The sequence below is a fragment of the Pinus tabuliformis genome, chromosome 3_2, assembly GCF_031772625.1.
Source record: "Pinus tabuliformis cultivar Carrire ecotype Pingquan chromosome 3_2, CPIR1, whole genome shotgun sequence".
In the NCBI taxonomy this organism is placed as follows: Eukaryota; Viridiplantae; Streptophyta; class Pinopsida; order Pinales; family Pinaceae; genus Pinus; species Pinus tabuliformis.
The window spans coordinates 831250916-831275330 of NC_142302.1; the positions used below are offsets into that span (position 1 = coordinate 831250916).

At 37.4% G+C, this 24415-nt stretch overlaps 2 protein-coding genes across 2 annotated transcripts; one reads left to right on the forward strand and one right to left on the reverse strand.

Moving 5' to 3' along the window:
* The first annotated feature begins 553 nt into the window (after window positions 1-553).
* LOC149183240 (DNA polymerase delta catalytic subunit-like) lies at window positions 554-11075 on the forward strand. Its single transcript, XM_089414881.1, has 14 exons — window positions 554-568; window positions 652-702; window positions 6775-6840; window positions 6933-6989; window positions 7102-7189; window positions 8527-8699; window positions 9182-9253; window positions 9459-9533; window positions 9643-9717; window positions 9865-9954; window positions 10089-10249; window positions 10518-10591; window positions 10708-10795; window positions 10988-11075. Exons 1-14 carry the CDS (start codon window positions 554-556, stop codon window positions 11073-11075), a joined length of 1173 nt encoding a protein of 390 aa, XP_089271007.1.
* Window positions 11076-11392: 317 nt separating this feature from the next.
* Window positions 11393-13952, reverse strand: LOC149183241 (uncharacterized). The gene is made up of 3 exons (XM_089414882.1): window positions 11975-13952; window positions 11660-11799; window positions 11393-11557 (listed from the first exon to the last, which is right to left on the reverse strand). Exons 1-3 carry the CDS (start codon window positions 13950-13952, stop codon window positions 11393-11395), a joined length of 2283 nt encoding a protein of 760 aa, XP_089271008.1.
* Between the last annotated feature and the right edge of the window lie 10463 nt (window positions 13953-24415).

Sequence of the window (24415 nt, forward strand, 5' to 3'; positions counted from 1 at the left end):
TGAAATTAGTATTACATGCATAGAAGTTTAAACCAACATATCTTAGAATAATTTTATGGTTTTACACGTTGTCATATATTTCAACATTTATTTATGTAATGATCCTAACGAGTGTCCACAAACTTTTCTTCGTAGATTTCTATTACATTATTCTATACAAAATGGCAGACTAGGTATTTATGTTGCTTATGTTGCTTTTGGTATTTTTATTATTTATGTTGTTGATTTAGTTAGAGGTTGGATTTGTTTTTAGAAATTAACTTTAAAATAATACTTCAAAAGTTTGTTTGTGACTAGTTAAATGCTTGTCAGAACACTCTGATAAGCTTGCCTCAAAGTGTTGGACAGATCTTCAATGCTCACTCAACACATATTTGGTGTTACCGATTCTATTTTCTTATCGGTTTTTTGATCAAGGTTTTCTTATTTTTATGTTATTATGTGTTTTTTTAAGAATATACCCATGGGTGTTACTAATGCTACCATGGGAGGTTCAATGATATTCACTACTTTCATGGAAATGTTAACAAATGCACGAGGGTAAGACACCGCTATGATGATGCATGAGGTAAGCTTGAATATTGTCTTTTATATTTTCAGTTATCTTATATTCCTTATTATATTATGCTAATTTATGTTTGTGGAATGCAGGCAATTGCTAAAGTGATTCCAACCCCTATAACACCTTATAAAACATCTAAGGTAATGATAGTGGTAAAACTTGTTCAATATTTTTGTGCATTTAGTTAACTTATTTCACTATATATATTTATTAATATTTGTGTTTTTACTAAGCGTGCATTTTGTTGGCATGCAGGATTCATTTATGCCCCTCAATACAACCAATGTTGGCATGCAGGGATCGTTAATGCCCCCATATACATCTAATGTTATGCAAGATGTAAGATTCAACCATTTATTTATGTGAGTTTTATTATGTTATTTGTTGAGAAATCTAGGGCATATATTTAATAAAGTTTTTGCACAACGACTCCATGATTTATGAGGTATTACGAAGAGCTACATCATGCCTTCAAATGGATCACCCCATCTGTTTTTTTCTTCTTGTACATACAATACTATTTTAACAAGTAACCCAAGCAATATGTTATTCCAAAACATGATGTCAAGTTACTTTTTTAGGGTTTTTATGTAATCAAGAGGCCTTTCTAGGGTTTCTTAAATTCAAACATTAGATCATACTATTTTCCCTTTATGTCATTCTAGAGTTTATCCCATGCCCTAGAAATCAAATCATAGGGAACAAATACCTTAAGATTAAGGTTTCTAAATACTAGGGTATTTCTTAAAATATAAACCCATAAATTCAACCCTACTACATCTTATGATGGACCCTTTAAAAGAAAATTATTATACATGCCTCATGGACACCTATCTGTATTGATTAGTATTTTGGTTGCCATGATTATTTGCAACTTTACACTACATTTCATTGATCATTTTCCACCTTCATGACCTTCTTTTAATGAGTCTTCCGAGATATTGTCATTCTATAATGGGACTTGCTTCTTCATGTGTTCATGAAACCCATGCCTCAGTCATAACAAAAATAATCTTCTTTTTCCTTTTTTTACATAAATTACATAGAATTGTGATTAGAAATGTTATTATGAAGACCGAACCTAGTTACATATTTCAACATTATTCATCTGTTATTCCATCTTATTATTTATATTTGTGCCTTGCAGAATGTTTCTAGGGTGACTCCAACAAGTATACAATCTGTTGGTATAGAGGGTCATGTTATGCCATCTACACCTAGACCAGAACCCCATAACATGCGCTTTACACAATCTGTTGGTATAGAGGGTCATGTTATGCCATCTACACCTAGACCAGAACCCCATAACATGCCCTTTACACAATCTGTTGGTATAGAGGGTTATGTTATGCCATCTACACCTAGACTAGAACCCCATAACATGCCCTTTACACAATCTGTTGGTATAGAGGGTCATGTTATGCCATCTACACCTAGACCAGAACCCCATAACATTCCCTCTACACAATCTGTTGGTATAGAGGGTCATGTTATGCCATCTACACCTAGACCAGAACCCCATAACATTCCCTCTACATCAAATGTGGGTCTAGTCAGCATTCTCCCACCAGGACCAGAACAAGTTTCCTTGAGGAGTCTTATAGACTCACAAACAAGAATGTTAAGGCTCCTACCAGATATTCTTGCAAATGTTCAAATCAGACAAGAAATAATTGAACAAATTCAGTTATGGGAAATGTCATTGTTGGAGAGTGTAGCTCCTGCAACAGATCAACAGGTAAAATTATTTTATTTCTTTTATAATTTCATTTGTTATGTTTAGGATAATTATTTTAGATATGAAAAATAGTTTCATATTTTGGTTGGGTTCTTAATAGTTCCACAATTTCATTGTAAATGCAGGAAGTAAGTGACACAGTGCCTAATGTATCTATAAGGGAACCTTCCTCAATCCCCAAGACTACAACAATATCATCGGTGACCACAAAAGGAATGTAAGAAGTTACAATCTTGCTCAATTCAGAAGGAAATGTCTTGAAGGATGAAAAAGGGCTGAAATTTTATCACTTTATTTTTCGTCGTCCAGAAGAATTATTTGGAAATACCATCCAAATGGATTGGAGGAAACAAGCCAATGCCAAAAAGGAGGAACTATTTAAAGATGTAGTAATAGCATTTGGTAATCCTGGATTTGAAAAGGAACTTATTTTACAGATTGCAAGTAAATACATGCACTCAAAGAGGTCCAATTTAAGGACAAAGTTGACAAAAAACTTGATGTATCCATGTCCAGCTTGGTTCAAAGACCAAGTGACGTGGGATGAACTTATGAAAGATGCCAAGTTTAAGAGGAAAGTCCTCAGAAATCCAAACTATACGCCATCTGCACAAGGAGGAGCTAAGAGACGCCTACGAGATACAAGAAAAGCAACCCAAGCTAGGGTGTCAAAAATTGGATCTCACAAATTAGGCTCTGGTGGATATACTAGTATTTGTGGTGGTATGGTAAGTGATATTTCCATCTATTATATTTTCTATTTTAGGCAAAGTAACCATGGTCACATTGAGTTAATTGTATCTTATTAGTTATTTTACCTTATAGATATGATTATCTTTGCTAATGTAGGTTCACCAGTTTGAAAAGGAAGCTTCAGAGGAAGAGCTAAAATATGTTGTATTACATGGTTCCCAAGGTCTTCGCCAACACATGATAAATCGACGGGAAAAAATAATTACTGGTTATGGATCCGAGGTTAGTTGTTTATAATATTATATGAATAATGCAATAAATCAATTGGAGGTTTTAATGTTATTATAACAATTTAAAGTGTGTTGTGTATGGGAATCAGGTGAAACATCTGGGAGTGAGCATGGGGAGGAGATACAAGCACATGATGATTTTCTTGTTGCACAAAATCATCCAATAGTCATTCCTTAACCTTGGCAGATTGTTGACTTTCAGCGAATGGGAGACATAAATAATGAGGAGGGTGTTCAATGTGATGAGCATTCCACACCCACAATTAATGTAGCGCCTCCCAAAAAGAGGACAAAAAGGATTGATATGTGTTAAGTTTTAATAACTTGAACGTGCATCACTCTAGCTTCTAAGGAGCGCACTAGGTTGTGAGGGTCCAAACATAAACTAATTATGTGTGCAACAAAACAAATTTTGAAGATACTTTGTTTTTTTGATGAGTACTTACATATTAAGGGCATCACTAAGACTGTTTCAGGTCCTAACTGGTATTATTTGTTTGATTATGATCAATTTGATATGCTTATATTTGTGTTGTATGTAGATGACCTGGTCCTAAAAGTTAGTTGAAAAAATTCTAGTTAGTTAAAAAAATTCTATCCCATGGTGCAAGAAGAAATTGGCAAGTGAAGTTGACATGAAGGATATACACCTCATGTGTTATTTCTTGGTCTTGGAGGTTTGGCTGAGTTGAGGTGAGGTGGTCCTCGAATAGGGGTAAGTAAGCAATTGAGATTCTGAAGAAGTTTCGGATAATGGACAATAAACCATAGGCTACTTTTATGATACATATTTTGAATTTATCAGTAGATTAATATTCAAATTTGGTTGATTCGTCAGCATACAAAAAGTATATAGGTTCCCTAACATATTTGGTAGAATTTAGCAGTCAAATTGTTGTGTGCATGAGATCCCTTGTCTCACAAACAAGAGGGGCACAGACACCAATTTATTGTACAGCTTGGCTGCTAATATATGGTTGAGCTGAGGTTGCTGCAAATATGCTCCATGGGCTGAGGTATGTGAGGTACTTAAAGGGCACACTGGCACAGTGCTTTGAGCTGCTGCATGCTTTAGTGGATTTTGACAGGGCCAGAGATGCAGGTGGCAGGAAGAGTGATTCATGGTTTTTTTTCAGCTTGGGTTCAAATATAATATCTTTGTTAGGATGGGATACCCATGTGTGTGTTGGAAATAATACTGAGAGGGGGGGGGCGTGAATCAGTATTATCAAGCCAAATATTCCCTTTTTCAAATTCAGATGATATACGCTACTTCAGTTAATTAAACCCGCGTATATATGCAACTATGTCAAAATAAAACCGCATATACAATGCAAAATTATAATTTACTTTATCTGTCAGATGTTGATTGTTAATCTGTGTATCAGAATCAATTAACCAGTAACCAGGAACAGTAAAAATAGAGCAGAAGACAATCACACACAAGAACACAAGATATAAGGTGGAAACCCAATGTGGGTGAAAACCACCTGCTGCAATTTGTCTCTATCTTCTTTTAATTAGAAACTTCTTTTACAATTGTACTGGTGCAGTCTTTTACCAGTACGTAGGCTGCAACCTACAGAGAGCTACAACCCTCTCTCGTTTTCCAGCTTCTCTTGGAAGGGAGCTACAACCCCCTTAGCTCTTGCACTAGCCAAGATACTAGTACGTAGGTGCTGGCCTACAGAAGGCTACAACCTTCTCTTTCTTTCAGGGACCACGTTTCATAAATTTTCAGACTAGATCCACAAATAACATCAATCAAGCATCAAGAATTTCTGCATCAACCAATCACCTTTTCACCAATCAAAACTGAATCAACATAAACACTTCTCTGACGACTGTACCCAGATCACAGTAACAGTAACCACACACCAAATCTGAACCCAGAACACTGCAGCAATAAACAGAAGCAACAAGATCACAACTCAAAATATATACACTACTTTAATAGCCTGAAACCTGCATGCATACGCTTCTGTGTATGGAACAACCTGCATATACGCTGTTTTCCTTCACTGAACCAGCGTATATACGCGTCTTTGCTTCACTGAACCTGCGTACAGATCTATAAAGGATAATTCGCTCTTTCAGATATTCAAACACTAATTAACCCAGATTATCAGTTTTATAGATCAAGCAAGCGCCACATGTAACAGATCAAAATCATACAGAGATACTATCATTCAAGCTTAAAGATTATGATCCATCAAGAGAACTTATCCTTCTCTTTGCGCTAAGGTTCCTCCTTCATTCATATCCAGATCTGCACCATAACCCAATTACCAGTATTCCAGATCTAGCACTTTATCAGATATTCAACAATAATTCAGATGATCCTTTGCCACATGATCTCCTTCCTCTTTTATAGTTTTAGGCCTTCCACAATACCATGGTTCAAAACCATAATAAACCAATACCACGGACCGAATACTTGGGGTCAACACTTCTGAAGAGGTACCATGGTCCAAAACCATAGGTTCAAATGCCAAGGACTAACTACCACGGACCAAAAGTAAGTTTTACAACATATATGCGCTTTTCCTTGCATGAAAGTGCGTGTATATGCATACGCGCCTTTGAAACGTCTAACCCGTGTGTATACGCGTCTTCGTCTAGATGAACCTGCGTATATGTCTTTTCCTTCATTCTGAAAGCGTGAACTGAGATCTGTTACCAAAGAGAGTTGCCATCAAGGACAACACCTGTGCCATAGCTCCAAACCTGTGCCATAATGCCAACAGTGTGCAAGTTGAAGAAGTCCCTTTCTAGGCTAAAGTAGCCTCTTGTGCTTGGTACTCATGGATTTATGAGTACTTACAGATTATGGGCATCACTAAGACCGTTGCAGGTCCTAAATTTTATTATTTGTTTGATTATGATAAATTTGATATGCTTATATTTGTGTTGTATGTAGATTACCTGGTCCTAATAGTTAGTTTAAAGAACTCTATCCCATGGTGCAATAAGAAACTGGCAAGTGAAGTTGACATGTATTATTTCTTGGTCTTGGAGGTTTGGCTGAGTTGAGGTGAGTTGGTCCTCAAACACAGGTAAGTAAGCAATTGAGATTCTGAAGAAGTTTCGGATAATGACAATAAAGCCTAGGCTACTTTTATGATACATATTTTGAAGTTTTCAGTAGATTCAGATTCAGATTTGGTTGATTCGTCAATGTACAAAAAGTAGATAGGTTCCCTAACATATATGGTAGACTTTAGCAGTCAAATTTCTATGTGGATGAGATCCCAATACACTGTCCTAGTCATCCCAGCTGTATAATGCACAGTTCTACCATTGTAACACTAACATAGGCACCAAAAGCTATGCTACTAGAAAGGATTAAATGTAAAGTAGGATGCTAAGACCTTAATGTCTTTGCATGTCAAACACTATGCTGATACTTATTTCATGATTTACTTTTTAACCATCATATGCTGACCATTTTCGATGATGCTAAATTGAATGCTCTTTTTCCTGTTTCGTAGGTCATATTACCAGAGATCCTAGAAGAGTTACTGGCTGCCAGGAAAAGAGCCAAGGCAGACCTAAAGGTGGTGAAGTAAGTGCTTCCTATGTTCATGTTACATGCTTGTATTTTTTCCACTTAGCATCTCAATTTTTAACTTCCTGTAATCTTGTTTAGGAGGCTAAAGATCCTTTTGAAAAGGCTGTCTTGGATGACCAACAATTGGCTTTGAAGGTAATTACAGCTTTGTCAAGTTTGTATTAATTATGGCTTGGACATGGAATAAAAGTAAAACTAGGTATGCTGGTGAAACGCATAAAATAGTTTTGACTGTGTGCACTTGCAGATAAGTGCGAATTCAGTTTATGGGTTTATTGATGCCGCTGTTGGGCAATTGCCCTATTTGGAGATTTCGTCGAGTGTGACGAGCTATGGTAATTTTATAGTTCTTCCATGGAAAAAACATTAAATCCATGGACACCTTGATTCTCCCCTTGTTTTTCCTAGTTGTAATGTTATGGGTGCTTCTTTTACTTACAAGATAGAGATGCTTGCAGTCCTCTCTTATTCTATATATGCATGTATCAGCCATTCACATTGATTATTTTTGGGCATCAATTATATCCATGTAATTCTTTTCTTCCTCCTGGCATAATGTTAAGGGTATGAAATTTAATTGACAATCTTGTATAAATAAGATCGAGTTCTTGAATTGCATTAATTAGTCATGTGTACTTGTACAACTAGGATGATATGCTTAGGCCCTCTTATTATATTTTGATTACAAGTCTAGTTTGATCTTTTGACACATTCTTTGTTCCATCAAACAATATTGATTTTACGTATTGTTTTAAAATTTCATATCATTAATCATCTCATTTTTTTCCACCTGTCAGGCCGTCAAATGATAGAGCATACAAAGAAGCTAGTTGAAGAAAGGTTCACAATAGTTGGTGGTTACCAGTACAATGCTGAGGTAGGCTATTATTTAGCAACTAAAGGCATTTGTAACCTTTGAACTGGATCAGTAATGATAGGAAGTACACTTGTTGTATTGGTGATAATCCGAGTTCTTGAAATCATAATGGGTGATCTGATCCTAACCAAGATTTCTGCTGTAAATCTTGATATTATATTTTTATATTTGAATCTAGGTTGTATATGGAGATATAGATTCAGTTATGATACATTTTGGTGTACCAAATATAGAAGAGGCCATGACGCTAGGGAGGGAAGCCTCAGATTATATTAGTGGTACATTTACAAAGGTACAGTGTGAAGAATTTTAAATATCCGTGAAGCCTCTAGAGTTGTTAATGATGTTTTTGTAGGGATGAATGTTTTAATATCACCTTTCTTTTTAAAACTAATCTTCTTTTGACATTCCACTTCCATGAGATCTTTGTAAATATGCACAGGATGAGATGATCAGTTATGCTTCTCTGTGGCTTATCTGCATATGTTTGGTGCATCTTTGGCATCTAATCAGTGTGTTATTTAACATATGCTTTTATGTAGCCTATTAAACTAGAATTGGAAAAAATATACTACCCATTCTTGTTGACCAGCAAGAAAAGATATGTTGGGTTGTTGTGGACAAAGCCAGATGCTTATGACAAAATGGATACTAAAGGTGACAAACCTAATCTTTTTATTTCAAAGACAGACCTTAGTGTTTGTGAAGGCTCAAAATGCTCTTAGAAAAATAATTTATTTGATACCTTCTTAATTATTAAATATTCCTGATCTTTTAAATATTCCATATCAACAGGCATTGAAACAGTGCAAAGGGACAATTGCCTGCTGGTGAAGAACTTGGTTACAGAGTGCCTTCACAAAATACTCATTGATCGTGACATACCTGGTGTAGTGCAGTATGTCAAGAACACTATTTCTGACTTGTTAATGAACAGAATGGATTTGTCACTTTTGGTGATAGCTAAGGTGAGAAAAATGAATCATTCTGCATGTTTATGACCAAATTTGTTTGTTAATTTTGAAATGGATAAAATATGATAGGGGGAAGAGGAGATTTACATTGCAAGCAAGTCACTTATTACAAATTCCTGGTTTCAAGTGTTAGAAGTATATACTATATACCTAGTTGGGGCAGGCCATGGAAGTTTCGTTTTTAAGTCTGTCATGTTTCTTCTCCCTACATTCTGTACTTGGAAGGGATTCAATCAATATTTACTGCTAGCAATGGGAGGAAGAAGTGTCAAGGGAGGCTCTTATACAATTGAAGAGAATCAAAACATGACAATATATAATATATCTACATTTTTAATCTCATGTTGAGAAAAATCGATTGCTGTTTAGCTGCGGCAGAAACAGATGTTTGCAGGTCATATCCTTTATCAAGGCTATCAGCATATTCTTAAGGGCATTGTTGTTTGCCTGTGTTAACAATCTCTTTGTTGAGTCAGGGTCTGACAAAGACTGGAGAAGACAATGCAGTCAAGGCAACACACGTGGAACTAGCTGAGCGCATGCAGAAGGTAAATACTGGAAATAACTTCTCAGAACAAGTATAATGAATGGTGCAATGCCTTCTAGTTCCATTTCAATCCTATCTCTCTATTTTTATTACTGCAGTGCATCTAAAGACTCTTGTAATATTTTTCTTTTTATTGACAATGAGTCCATTGTTGGATTTTTTAAATTGATGTCGTGTTTTAAAGCCAAGTTGCCCCTGGTTTATAGAGGGATGCTGCAACTGCTCCAACTGTGGGTGATCGTGTTCCATATGTCATCATAAAGGCTGCAAAAGGTGCCAAGGTAATAATTAACCCCTTCTGTGCTCAGCATAAGTCTCGATATTGCACTAAAAAATGGTTATTTTAATTATTTTGTTGTGTTTTAAAGCCAAGTTGCCCCTGGTTTACAGAGGGATGTTGCAAATGCTCCAACTGTGGGTGATCGTGTTCCATATGTCATCATAAAGGCTGCAAAAGGTGCCAAGGTAATAATTAACCCCTTATGTGCTCAGCATAAGTCTCGATATTGCACTAAAAAATGATTATTTTAATTATTTTGTTATGTTTTATTTGGAGGCATAATTTATAGAGGGATTATGGATATAATGACTAATGTGTTTACTTGGGCTCAGGCATATGAGAAATCTAAGGATCCAATTTACGTACTGGAGAATAACATCCCTATTGATCCACAATATTATCTGGAGAATCAACTGAGAAAGGTGAAAGACCAAAGCATCATCACTTGCTATTTATGCTCTTTTTGAAAATTTAACCTGTGTTTCAAATATATCTCGATAGATAGTAATTCTTTCCAGTGAAGTGTTTTTGATTAGTGCCTATTTTTGCTCTATAGCCGCTGTTGAGAATATTTGAGCCCATTTTGAAGAATGCAAGCAAGGAGCTTCTTCATGGTAGTCACACACGAGCAGTTTCCATATCAACTCCTTCAAATAGTGGAATTATGAAATTTGTCAAGAAACAACTCAGTTGTATTGGTTGTAAAACACCTATCAGGTATTTAGTTAATACAAGTAGAGGGTTTCCTGCATGTGGTTTCCTTGCTTATAGTAGTGCACAATTGAGAGTAACTATTATTTCAGTTTGGCGCTTTAGAAAGCTACTAGGGTTCATCTTTTTGATGTCGAAAAATCTATGAGGTTGCATGATCCCATGCCTGCTCTCCTTGTAAGAAATTTTCTAGCTTTCTTATAATAAGAATGTCTGGTTAGGTTGCTTCATACTAAAATTCGTGATGTTACCTGATTTCATGTTGCCATTGCAGCAAAGAAGATCAGACACTTTGTTCACATTGCAAAGGAAGAGAAGCAAAATTGTATCAGAAAACAATTGCAAATGGTAAGCTGGTATTCTAATACCATTACTCTTTATTTGGAGAATTTAAAGTATGCCTTGTGTCTATTGTTCTCACCTAGATTTTCTATCATATGACACTAATACTTGATCAATGTCAGTGAGGGAATTAGAAATTCTCTTTGGTAAACTATGGACACAATGTCAGCGGTGCCAAGGCTCTCTGCACCAAGATGTTCTTTGCACAAGGTTTTTGAATGCTATATTTCAAGTATTACATAGTATTACATTTTCATAACATGATTTAAATTTACATTATGGATGTATTTTGTAACATTTGTGTGATCATGTATTTGTTTTTAATTAATAGGATGTTTTTTTTTTAATTTTTACAATTACTATCTCTTTTATACTTACATTGATGTCCTATCCTTATTGCAGTCGTGACTGCCCAATATTTTATCGTAGGAAGAAAGCTCAGAAAGACCTAACTGAAGCAGAGGTGCAACTAGAGTGCTGGCAGTTTTGAGGATGCTGCCTGTGTAGCTTGTAATTTTTTGTATTATCGAATATTTTGCGCTGGCAGTTTTGAGGATGCTGCCTGTGTAGCTTGTAATTTTTGTATTATCGAATATTTTTGTTTTCCTGAATTTTCTCTGGTGTATGTTTCTCTGATTTAATGGACCAGGGAATTTATTTGGTCCCTGAATCAGGATGAGCATGGTTTATTTATTGTACAGTAATTTTTCCAAGGAAAAAAGCGAAACTTTTTATTAAGCTCATAAAAAGTTTACAATGCAAATGTTGAAGCATCACTAATCCGACTGAGGGATTACCAAGACTGTTTTACAAAAATATGTCATATGCATACACCTGTTTTTTGTAAGGTGTTGTGGCTGAATTGTCTACCTCTGAACCGAGGTGCCTTTCCAAAACTGTAAGAAAACAGCGGGCTGATTGCATACAATAAACCAAAACATTCCAGGCCTCTTCAACAATGAAGAAAACAGCCTGAAATGCAAAACTGTTGTTTTTAAATGCCGATATAAGTGCTGTTATGTATATATATAATTACGAAAATTTTGGAATAAAAAGTAAAAATAAAAAAACTACCAGATTATAAGAAATTTTGATTATATAGCTGCTGTTCTGATCTTCTAGTTTGTCCAAGATCTTCTTCTGTGATCTTCCAGCTGCCCAGAACCTGTTGAAGACCGTCTTTAGATAGTTGATCCGCTGATTCATTCCTTTCCCTGTAAATGTGGCGGAGGGTAAAAGAGATAAAATAAGATTTTAATCTGTGAACTTCTCCCAAAATCTGTTTTAATAACTGGTTGCTGCAAGTGCTATTTCCATTAACCCATCTGATCACTATTTAGGAATCCCCATAAATTTGAATTGTGAGGGTGCGCCTTTGGATGAGCCAACACATAAGGAATTTCAAGGCAAAAAGTTCAGCAAAGTTGTTTGTTCCAGTTCCAAGACCCACAGAGGCTTTTAAGACATGCGATGGGGATTCATTGATGACTAAACCAACACCTGCTTTGTTGTTTTGAGAAGCACCATCAAAGAAAGCCCAAGGGATTCCTTCTGTGATCTGCAGATCTGAAATGATTCTTTGGGAATGTGCCTCCTTTGGCTCGGGAATACTAGAAGAAATGGCAGTGCTTTGGCTCACAGTGATGGCTATAGGAATTCTTTTATCCTGGAAAATACTGCTGTTCCTGGTTATCCAAATACCCCAGCTAATGATGAGAGGGAGGTTGTGAAGGTTCCCGGATTGATGAGAGTGCCACCACTTCTGCCATGCTTCTTGAACAGAGTTCCCATCCCAATCTAATTTTTTGTTCAGAAGGTTCCCTACCTCAGCCCAAATTTTAATAGCTTCCGGGCATTTTATAAAAAGATGGTTTATAGACTCTGCTTCTGATTTGCACAAGGTACATCTCCCAGGCCCGTGCATAAATCTGGACTGTAGGATGTCCCAGGTTGGAATTTTTCTTTTTAGGATGCACCAGAACAAGATTTTTGACTTTGGGGGGCTCTTAAGTTTCCAGAGCTGTTTTGACCACCACTCTGGATTTCCCCATCCTTTCTTGGACATAAGGAAATTATATCCACTCTTGGGAGCATATTCCCCAGAGTCTGCATGGGCCCAAATTAACTCATCCTGTCTATCATTCAGGCGGACGTTTGTTCTGAAGAGTTCTTGAGTAAAGGTACTCCATTCATTCCACCATCTTTGTTCCAGTTCCAGATCTTCACCATTCTTCCAAGCTTGACCCCAAATGGATGAAGATCCCGGATTTGCCACTTGGCTAAGGTAAAGAAACCCTTTGTCCGCTAACTGCTGAACCAGTTCAGGGGAAAGTGCAAAGTTTTCAGAGCAGCCTATCCAGGGATCCTTTCCAATCTTTACCTTTTCTCCGCTCCCCACTTTCCAAGCTAGTCCTTGTTCTATCACTTTAAAAGACTCCAGAGTTGCTTTCCAGATTGCTGAGATGTTCTTTTGACTCTTGACAGGGTTCCTGATCCACACTTCTAGGGGAGTTGGATCTATATACTTCCTTTTAACACTTCTTGTCCAGAGATTTTCCATCGTAATGAGTCGCCACCTAGATTTTGCTGCCAAAGAGAGTCTGAAATCGGGCAAGCTTTTTATCCCCCACCCTCCCCAGTCCTTAGGTCTCGCCACTTTCTCCCAAGCGACCCAAGGGAGAACCGAGTTTTCTTTAGATCCTGCCCACAAGAATCTGCTACAGATTCTCCGAATTTTCTCCAACACACCTTTTGGGACCCATGTTAGAGCTGACCAGTAAACTGGGATGGCTAATAACACAGATTTTATCAGAGTCAGTCTCCCTGCTCTGGAAAGCCATTTAAAACTCCAGTGCCTGATTCTAGCTTCCATTTTTGTAATCAGCCAAGACCAGTCCTCCTTCCTATAATCATTTGGCTTCAACCAGAATCCCAGGTACTTAAAAGGGGTTACCATATTGCACCTTTCATATGGAAAGTACATGTTGAACTGTTCCTTTTCTTGACAGTTCAGCCCTTCTATAATGATTTGAGATCTCCTGGGATTGATCTGCATTCCGGTAGCTTTCAAAAAGAGGTCAAAAATATTTTTCAACTCCTTTAATTCATTTATGGATCCATTAGTAAAGACCAGAATATCATCTACAAAGAGAAGATGAGAGATGAAAAGGTTTACTGCTGCCTCTATACCTTTTATCTTACCTTCCCTTCTGCTTTTATGAATCAGCTGGCTTAGACCTTCAGCCACCAAGAGGAAAAGCAGGGGGGACAAGGGGCATCCTTGCCGCAACCCTTTTTGTCCTTTGAAGAAGGGTGTAGCAGCACCATTTATAAGGAGTGCGTAACTAACATCTGTGATACACCCCATGACCCATCTGATGAAATCCACTTGAAGCCGAGGTGTGTTAAGAGCAGGCGAATATATCACCAGTTTATCCTGTCATAGGCCTTTGATAGATCGATTTTTATGACAGCTCCCTTCTTGTTTTTCATCTTAACACTGTGAAGGACCTCCTGTGCCACCCCTATTGCTTCATGAATTTGTCTCCCATTCAGAAACCCAAATTGTTCAGGAGAGATATGCCTTGATAAAATTGGTTTAATCCTGAGAGCTATCACTTTTGCAATTATTTTGTAAATACTGTTGCAAAGGGAGATGGGTCTAAAGTCCTCGAAGGAATCCGGAGCTTCGTTTTTTGGGATGAGGGCTATGAAGGTTGCATTGAAAGGACTATAAATCTCTCCCTTTAGTCTTGATTCCTCCACCACGTCTGTAATTTCTTCTCCTATTTGCTCAAAAAAGTGCAGGAAAATCTCTACCGACCAACCATCCGGCCCAGGGCTTTTCTCTTTTGCCATGGATTTTATGACACTTTCCACTTCCTCCTTCGACACCGGTTCCATTAGAAAATCCGCTTCTTCCTCCTCCACATATTTGTGAAAGCATTGCGCTGTTTGGATTACTTCCGCTATGGTAATCTCGCCATTATCTTTGAATAAAGATTGGAAATGGTTCACCCCAAGGGTTGAAAGAGCTTCAAAGGTCTTAGCCTCTCTTCCTTCTTCAGATTTTAAGTGCCAAATTGTGTTTGCACTCTTCCTACCTTTAGCATAATTATGAAAGAAGCTGGTGTTGTCATCTCCAGCTTTGAGCCATATAGCTCTGCTCTTTAACCTCCATTCCTCCTCCCTTGCCAGCAAGATTTGATTCTTGTGCTTTTCCAGAGTTACAATTTTCTCCTTGGATTCATGAGTCGCATATCCATCCATCTCTATGCTTTCAAGCTTTTGAAGCTCTTCAGTTATCTTTAATAGGTCTTCATTCTGTTGTAATTTTCTAGCCTTTTCCCATGAAATAGTTTCCTTTTTCAATCTTTTGAGATTTTCCATAAATAAGAACCCTTTACTTTCTTGGGAGCCTCTGGCAGAGTGAATCCAAGTGTCTTGGAACAATTTATTGTATGATTCATCTTGAAGCTAGGATGCATTGAATTTGAAGGGAGCTGGAGGTTTTGGGGGGGCTTTAGAGAGCTCAAGATAAATGGGAAAATCGTCCGAAGGGCCCCCTTCTTCTACCCATTGCCTGAATAAAGGAATTGCAACAGATAAAGCCTCATTTATCAAGAAGCGATCTAATCTCTTCGCCACTCTGGCATCTCCAACTCTTTTATTCCTCCAGGTTGGTTTCAGTTTGATGAGAGTCGCTTCTATGAGATTATTTGAAGCTAAGAGATTCATAAAGAAATCTGATTGAGGGTCCTCTCGTGCTCCGGGGCCCCAGGCTTCCGCACTTCCTAAAGAGAAGTTTAGGTCTCCTCCCATCACCAAAACGTTGTTCTTCACAAGCGAGCTTCCCATCAGGCTGTTCCAGAAAGGCATCCTACCTTGACACGGCCCATAAATATTGATGATAGTTAAGGGAAATTTGAATTCTATGGACTGGCACTCTATCCCCAACACCTACTTCATTCCCCAACGGTTCTAGATCTTAATTTTTCCCTCTCTGATTCCTACAACCAAGCCTCCAGAGTGTCCGTCAGAATCCATGGCTATGAAAGACCATCCCGGAAGGAGAGCATTAAGCATTGATTCAACGTCCTCCCCTTTCCCCAATGTATCCTGAAGAAGGAGGACATCTGCTTTGGAGTTCATCACTAACTCCTTTAGAGCCAGTTTTTTGGGTTTACTGGCTAAACCCCTACTGTTCCAGGATGTAATTACCATTTTAAGGTAGATACGGGGCTTTGCACTACTCTAAGTGCCCCTGTGATTCAAAGTTGTTTCCCATCTGCCACGTCAAAGATGGCCTGGACTTTGGCTTCAGAGAGCTTAGATTTCCTACCCCTTTTCTTCCCGGGCTGGCTCAAGGATGCAGAAGGATCGATGCCCCGTACCACAGGCATGGAACCCGGCTTGTGAACTAGGGAGCGAAGATTATATGGACAAAGAGGTTGTTGTGCCAGAGCAGGGGATGAGAGGCAGCACCCATCACAGTTCAAATCCAGGGAGGGAATGGCAGCTGATAAGATTTCTACAGATTTTTCCAGATTTCCATCTTCCGTCATTACAGTTTTATCATTTAAAATAGGAAAGGGAGGTTTTAATGATGGATCATCTGCTAGACATTTATTTGAACATAAGTCTTGATTTTCAAATTTAGGAAGAGAAGAGAGATCTGGAATTGAATTTGTACCCTTTTGATCCTCTACAGGCTTTGGAGATGAGCGCGATGGGGTCTCTTCAGCGAGCTTCTGAGGTTCCTCTGGTTCTGGATCGAGGTCGTTGCTTTCCTTCGATGGAATCTGAGTTTCTGCTTCCAAACCAAGACTCCCCTGCTGCGGATCTAAATCCATAGGTTCATCCTCCAGGACTGCAGGAATCTCCTTGTTTGATTTTGGATAAGGGCGCCTGAAGGACTTTTTCGTCCTCTCTCTAGTTCTCTGAAATCTTCTCCACCGTTTTCCTAATGGACACTCCTTTGCCAAGTGCCCATACTCGTGGCATCTATGGCAGCGGAACGACAAACATTCATAGTCCAATATTTGTTTGAATACATATTCCTTGTACTGTAGGATGATCTTTTCCGCCAAGCCTCCACAGGGTTTAAGGTTAACCAGGATCCGTGCCATTGCCCTATTGTGAGTTTCCTGGAAGGACATGTCAACCTCTAGATAAGTACCAAGTCTGTTCCCAATTGACTTAAACACCGACTCAACCCAAAGGAACGATGGCAGCCCAGGTGCTCTGACCCAAACCGGGAAGACATCGGCCTTTTCGTGATCAGCGTCAAACATTGGACTCCAGTTTTTGAAGAGCACCGGGATGTTTCCGAGCGACCAGTGCCGCTTCAAAACCCAATCTGCAGCCTCTTTGTTATCGAACCGGACTGAGAACCAGCCTTTTGCTAGAGTCAAGACCCAGAAGTCATTGATTAAATCCGATTGCCAATTCTGCTTCCCCCAGGCTTGGATGAAATCTGATGTGAATTTCCTCCCTTTGGCTCTGCCGACCAGTGTACATTCCGCGACCTCCAGCACTTCTTCAATCTGGACATCCATTCCCAGCAACAGATTCCCTTCAACCCCTTGCGATCTGATCAATCTCTGCTATTTCCTCTGCCCTTCTACCGATTTAGTTCCTCTTGTGGGGTTTCTTAGGGCTTCGTTCGACTGTAACCCACTAAGTGGATCTGGCCCAGCGATCTGGGGGAAAGAGCCTGTCTCCTGGCTAATCTCCTTCTCATACGAAAGGGAGGAAAGAAAAGGGTCAAACCGAGAGGGGTTTGTTTCCTGAGACTCCTAAAAGGGTCACCCTCCTTCTCCCCTAAGCTCCTTAAAACGTTCGGCGCTCTGATCCAGCCTCTCGGGCTCCTTCGAGCTGATTCTGCTGGTTGTTATTGAGGCCCTTGTAATGGATGCTGGAATCCCGACTTCTCCTGCCGGCCTTTGCCCTAGCTTTGTGCCGAGGGTTAATATATCTTCCCACCCGCCAGAGAGGGTCGGCCCTGAAACCCCTATTCTCCCTTTGATCCCGAAATGTGGAATAGGTGGACTTATCTGAGGAGATCCCTTAGTCGTATTAGGAGCTTTGGGCTGAAACTTCCCTTTTTGGAGTTCTGTTGCCGACTCCGGCTGTTCTTTGGTCACACTTGTAAGTGAGAGGGTATGACTACTAGAGATCGGACAAAACAGGGAAGTTGTTGGGGCTTCCACCGTTCCGAAGTAACGATCGATGTTCTCTGACGTTGGATCCTTCCCCCAGACGGATAGGATATCTTCCATAGCGGGGTCAAGGTCTATGCCCTCCTCCGGATTAACCATAGTTACTGAGCAGGTCACGGTTTGCTGTCGGCTCAACGGTTGCGAGGAAAATGCTGTTGAGAAAATGATAATCCTTTCCCCAGAGGGATTTACCTTCCCGGTTTACTGTTATTGTGGTCGCCAGGAGTCCTTTCTTGAGAAAAGTGGACCCCCACCTGCCGAAACCTGCCAGCCTTCCAGCTGAACGGAGACTACCTTCTGCTACCTATGCTCCGTCCATGGTGATGGGCCCTAAACTCGGCCCTACAGGCCTAGAACCTGCTCACCGCATACTGCCAAACCCTAGCTGCTTCAATCGCCAGAGCCTCGTTCTCCATTGCTCCTATATTTCTCTTATCTTCCACTATCTTTTTAATTGCCACATGAAGATCCTTCTTTGGGAGGGTGCAACATTAGGACTTCCCGGGAGGTCTGTACAGTAATTGTCAAGTCCTTGTTATTTAATGTTAACCAGTTCGATATATCTTTTCTCCTTGCAAATGAGATGGAGAACAATGGTTCCAACTAGGACATATGGAGTAGGTGTGATTATAAAGCTCAATCATTACGGATCTATTAGCTAAACCATAGTTAGTGCTATACTTAAGCTTATTGAATAGGGATAGATAGCGATAGGTTGGATCTGTTGTTATAAGTACTCTTATCTGCTTATGAACATGGTAATACATGTGTTGTAATTACCGTAATACTTGGATTCAGGTTAGGCTTATTGATAGGTCATAACACCCTGTATTAGTGGTATATGAGTAATATGTGGCTATCTTATTACGATTCAAACATATTAGTCTCCAGGTTAGTATGATTCCCATTAGATAGAATGACTAGTATTACTATAGATGCCAAGTCTTCTCGGTTCCAGATCATAGATTGACGAGTGACCATGGGGAACATAGACGGCGTATAGGCTAGTTACCTCAAACGGCAGTTATGATACATACTTCCCAAGGCACACCCTATAAATGCAATGTGCACGCATATCCCAAATTTTAGGAGAGCACACACTATAAAACATAGATCTGCAGGCTTACATATGTATATACAGACATGCATATAGTTGAATGGATGGATGGATGGATAGGTAGATAGAGATGGATACACAGATAGATTGGCAGGAGCAAATCCGAGACAATAGTTTGAGCAGATTTATTTTTTTTTAAATAATTTTTTTTATTGTCTCTAGAGAGACAATAGTTTGAATTATGGACATTTATTTTTTTTTAAATAATTTTTTATATTGTCTCTATAGAGACAATAGTTTGAATTATGGACATTTATTTTTTTTAAATAATTTTTTATATTGTCTCTAGAGAGACAATAGTTTGAATTATGGACATTTATTTTTTTTTAAATAATTTTTTATATTGTCTCTAGAGAGACAATAGTTTGAATTATGGAATTGTCTCTAAAAGACAAAAATGTAATTGTCTCTAAAGAGACACAAATGAAGTTGTCTCTAGAGAGACAAATCAAATTGTCTTTATAGAGACAATAATAATATGTGTTCTATATTGTCTTTATAGAGACAAATTTTTGAGACATTATATTTTGAGACACCCGCTTAGAGACAATATTTAAGACAATATTGAGTTTCTTTTTGTCTTAAGTTAAGACAATTGACTCAAATATTGTCTTAAATATTGTCTTAAAACCCCCCTACATGTAGTAGTGTGAGGGGTACTATAAGGATTGAAGAAAAAAGAAGTCTTTCATTTTCCTTCTTGGATTAGAAAACATATTAACATCGTGAGCTGCCCAAGTGAATACTTGACCCACATTTATTCGAATCCAATGAAATATACAACAAAATAATTGTAATTAATGGAAGTGTAAAGGATTTTCAAGTCTTGTATTAGGTATTGATTTTTCAAGCATTGACAATTATATAAAAATCACATTTTTGGTTCTAAAAGTCTAAAAAGAAGAGTTTGAATTGATGTAAATGAATATATATATATATATAATTTTCTGAATCTTTGGGCCTAAAATAAGGCATTAGAGATTTTTTTCCATACATTTTGATAGGAAACATCCAAGAGAGAGAGAATATTAAGCACTTTTAGAGGTTTATTAGTTGAGAAGGAAGGCATTAAGCTAAAAGGAATTACGATTTTATGTATTATGTGGTCTGTTTGCATATTAAGCATTACAAATTAATGTAGTGACACACAAAAAAAGTGTGGATTGTGACTATGATGCCATTCTTGCAGTGCAGTGAGAATATGATTATTTCCAACATAGTCTTGTCATCATGGAAGATGCGGTTGCATAATCTTGCCTTGTGTATGTTTTTATCATTGGATATGCCTTATTTCTATACCCATAAACTTCTTCACTTCATGGAGATGCCACATAAGACCCTGAGAGATTAGATGTATATGTGCTAATGATATTTCTTTAAGTGAAAAAACTGATTCTATTTCCTTCAATAATATACTCCAGCTAAATGAATTTGAAATAAATGCACACAAGGGTTTTAATATCTTGAATTTTCTAATTTTCAATAGTCAACAAAATAACGCGGAAATCTAAAATATAATTTAAACTAACAAGGGAATTACCAAATATTGTAGTACCTTGCCTTCTATACCTAAATTTCCAATCAATATTGGAAAATACAAATTGAGTTATAAATCTAGATTCAGTGGATTAAAAACCATAACCCAAGGTAGGTTTACGTTAAGTATATGTACTAATGAATTATAGAAGTGAGATTGTTAATTCTAGATTCTATCAAAAACATTCTTGAGAAAAAGAATGGGCAAGTGTGTTGTTGGATAAATAAATTTTGTAGCTTCACGTGGAAGCCTAAAATTTGCAACTTTATATTTCAACCAATTTTCGTAATTTTTTCTTTGTGCAGGTAAATAAAATTTGCAAGGTTATGTTATATCCACCACGTGTAACACATGCCAACATCATTTTATTACGTCACGAAATACATCGAGGGATGCATGTCTGATCATTATGGTGTGGGATGTCACATGAGGGACAAGTGGTGCTTGAGCGTTCCATTATTAATGGAATGATATGCATGCACGCTGAGTCCCTGACCTCTCTTCTCTCTACCTCATTTTGTTCTCTACCTCACACAATGAAGATGAACATCATCCCCTCGGAAAATGAAAAGAATTCGGATGCCCTGAGGCATCAAAAACAAATGTTGTCACCCTATACTATGGGAGAGAACTGTGGAGGTAATATAAATCATTTCAAAAATTACATCGACCTCCCATGATCATCTCAAATGTGAAAAATAGGATCAGAAATTTCTTTCTCTGTGGGTTCATCTCCAAGTATCTCTGTTATCTGGGTAATATAAAGTTCCTTAATAAAAATTCTGAGTACAATAGAGTAGGCCACTAAATATTTTTTTTTAATCAATTTCAATTCTTTAATCAATTTCAGAGAGGTGATTTCACTCTAAAATTTTAGATGGCGGTATTTTTTGAGGCAGGGTTCTTGACTTGCAATTGTTTAAATTTGATAGATTTGACCTATTAAGATGGTTTTTCAGTAAACAATAGTTAGGTTTTTTTGTAGAAAATACAGTTGTTTCCATGCTTCTATGTCTTCATTAGATATTTTTTTATGATTGCGAAAATGATGGATGAAAGGCCTTGGCTTCATGTGTCGCTGTGAGAAAAATTTTTGAAAATTTTTTAGTTGAATCAATAGGGTGAGTTCTAATAATTTTCTTATTCATGCTTTTTCATTTCGTTGCATGTTTATTTGGTATTCATGAAATTTCGTTTGAAATGAATAATCTTCTAGAGGTGTCTAAAAAGGGAAGGAGGCCCTTTTGCATGCACAACATGATCAATTGTAGGGTTTCACTCTCATTCTTGTTTGTATCACAACATTGCAAGAAGACTATGTATTACTAAATAATTTCTACTAGTAAGTTAAAATATTAGATCTTTCAAACTTCATATATGTTGCTTTCTTGTAGCGCAACTCATGGGCTTCACACGATTCAAACCTGTGATGGCCGAACATGTGTAATTTGAGCACATTTGTTTTATGGAATCTATCTTGCTCTACGGAATTCAATATACCAACCATGGGAAAATTAATCTGACATTTCCAGTTTTGAGTTCGTTTCAGTAAATCCATGAGATGATATTAATTTTCCATTGTTTCCTTTTGTATGCACGCATTGAAGGATTGAACGATTTCTTTCTAACCAAGAAAGGCATAAAATTAGATAGACGAATTCATAATTTATACCTAGAAAACCCTTATTTTTTTGATATTTCAATGTTTAATTATTGTAAATAATGACCATGACACCTACAATTATCAGTGCAATGGGATTTCAAAAGTGAATGTCTCTCCCTAGTGCAAGGATTAAATTCTAGTTCTGATGAATTTTGTGAATGTAATTGGGACTCTATAGGTGGGAGACATTGAGTAGGAAACTACTATCATGAAGATGCTATAAGATTCCTCACTTGGATTCCTTGGTGATTTTTTTCCTACCTTAGACTATGGCTTAATTCATCCCCGATCAGAACCACTTGTAATTCCATGCTTGAGAGGGAATTTGCTTAGAGTTACTTTGTAAATAGAATGGCTAACACTAGTTCCATGCATTCCATTGTAAATAAAGTATCTGAAGGCTCGAAGGTGCTATCATGGGCTTACAGTTGGCTTAGAATATGAGTAGGATATATTTGTTTATCTGCATGGTAAAAATACAGAGAATGATTCATTGTATAGTTCCATTTTCGTTGGTTTGGACAACAACAGAATCAATGTCACTAAATCTGCAGTATCACAGCGAGAAAGGAAAACACAAGGTTCATATCCATTTTGACTTGGCACCTCACACTTGAGATGCTAGTAAGTTATTTAATATATCATTGCATTTATTTAGATTGATAATTTCTATATAATAGTATCATGTCATTATCTCTTACCAAAATAATGAATCTAAAGAAAGCAAATTTCATTTATGCAAGATTGATAGTTTCTCTATCATAATATCATGTCAATTGTCTTTTAAAAAAAAAAATCTACAAAATATATTATAAAGAATAAAAAGAAATGAATCTAAGAAATACATTATAAACAATACAAACAGTCTTCCAAGATATTTGATTATGATCATAAGTTAATATAGGAAATGAGTTGAACATGTGTTTTTTGAGTGAGAATCTCACCTAATTTAATTTAGGTGGAGCAAGATAAGAACGTACTATGTTTCATGTTTACTTGTATAAATCCAAGGTATCAGGCATGTTTCATTGGCATTCCACGGTTTGCAATAATGATGTAGGAGCATCTCGACTTAGCCAGCAATGTGATTGTTTGTTCACATGTTGTGGCTAAATGAGTTGCATTTCATTGACCTGAGTCGTCAAAAGTTAGTTTTTGTAGAGAGGTTTGGATCTCTCGAAAATGATCTTTACTTCATTATTGTAATAATTATAAAATTGTATTATTTTAAAACAAGGGATAAGTTGTTAGAATAGGTGTGTAATAGAGCTTATGAATAGAAATTTGATTGTTAGAATTATTAAAATAGAGAATGAGTTGTTAGTGTTGTTAGAATAGGATTTGACTCATAAAAGAGAATAAAATGTAATGGAAAAGGATTAGCTGGGATGATTGAGAATTGAGTGAGAAGCGAGAGTTTGGGTGATAAATAGAGTTTTGAGATTGACACAGAGGTCAAATAAATTGCTGTAATTGAGCCGAGAGGGCCAAGGCTCTATAACTTCTATTATATCGAATAAATTGATTGATTGTGCAACTATGTGTTAGTCTTGGTGGAGAATCTCTTTTTGTTAATTTTAGGTATGTTCTATGCTTAGAGCAATTTATTTCAATTTTTACAGTTAGCTCGAGATATTTTCCAGGTTAGTAATCACATCAGCATCAAATTAAACTACAGATAGAACATAAACATAAATCACAGAAGACAAGCCAAGACAGGATGACACAAGATATGGCGCTAGATAGGGACAAAACCTAATGTGGGGAAACCCTTGATAAATTCTTCTTCTATGTTCTTCAATAGTTCAGCAGAGGGAGAGATAGTACATATACATCAGTAGTCAACACTTTGACTTGACCAGATAAGAGCAAAGATCTTCACCATGAAGATGACATAATGAGTTTGTAGATCTAATGACAAGGACTGCAGATCTAAAGTTAGGTGACGACATATTTCTTCAAGGTGATCCCATCACCATACTACATCCAACCATGCTGCATCCAATCATGCTACATCTTTCAAAATGATGTCCTTTTCTTGTAGTACTAACTATCACTCGTATATGAGTTGGTGCATCAAAATTCAGTTCTAACCCTTGATACAGTCATGATCCAAGTTGAGGTTTCAGTATTTCCATACTTGCAAGACTAATTTGTGCAACCCTTAACACAATATATGCTACTGGCTATGGCCTTTGGCCTAGCCCAGCAGCAAGTAAGGTCTACACACAGTACCTAGCTATCTTTATCCTTGAAAAGCAATGCCTTCCAATCTTCTCCTGAGAGATCTTCT

Coding starts and splice junctions, on each gene's coding strand:
- LOC149183240 (XM_089414881.1), top strand. Junction 9,718..9,864: donor AGGCTGCAAAAGGTGCCAAG/GTAATAATTAAC, acceptor ACTTGGGCTCAG/GCATATGAGAAATCTAAGGA. Junction 10,592..10,707: donor TCAGAAAACAATTGCAAATG/GTAAGCTGGTAT, acceptor GATCAATGTCAG/TGAGGGAATTAGAAATTCTC.
- LOC149183241 (XM_089414882.1), bottom strand. CDS start 13,952: ATGGGGTGTATCACAGATGTTAGTTACGCACTCCTTATAAATGGTGCT. Junction 11,800..11,974: donor TGCCTTGAAATTCCTTATGT/GTTGGCTCATCC, acceptor CCACATTTACAG/GGAAAGGAATGAATCAGCGG. Junction 11,558..11,659: donor TCAAAATTTCTTATAATCTG/GTAGTTTTTTTA, acceptor TTTGCATTTCAG/GCTGTTTTCTTCATTGTTGA.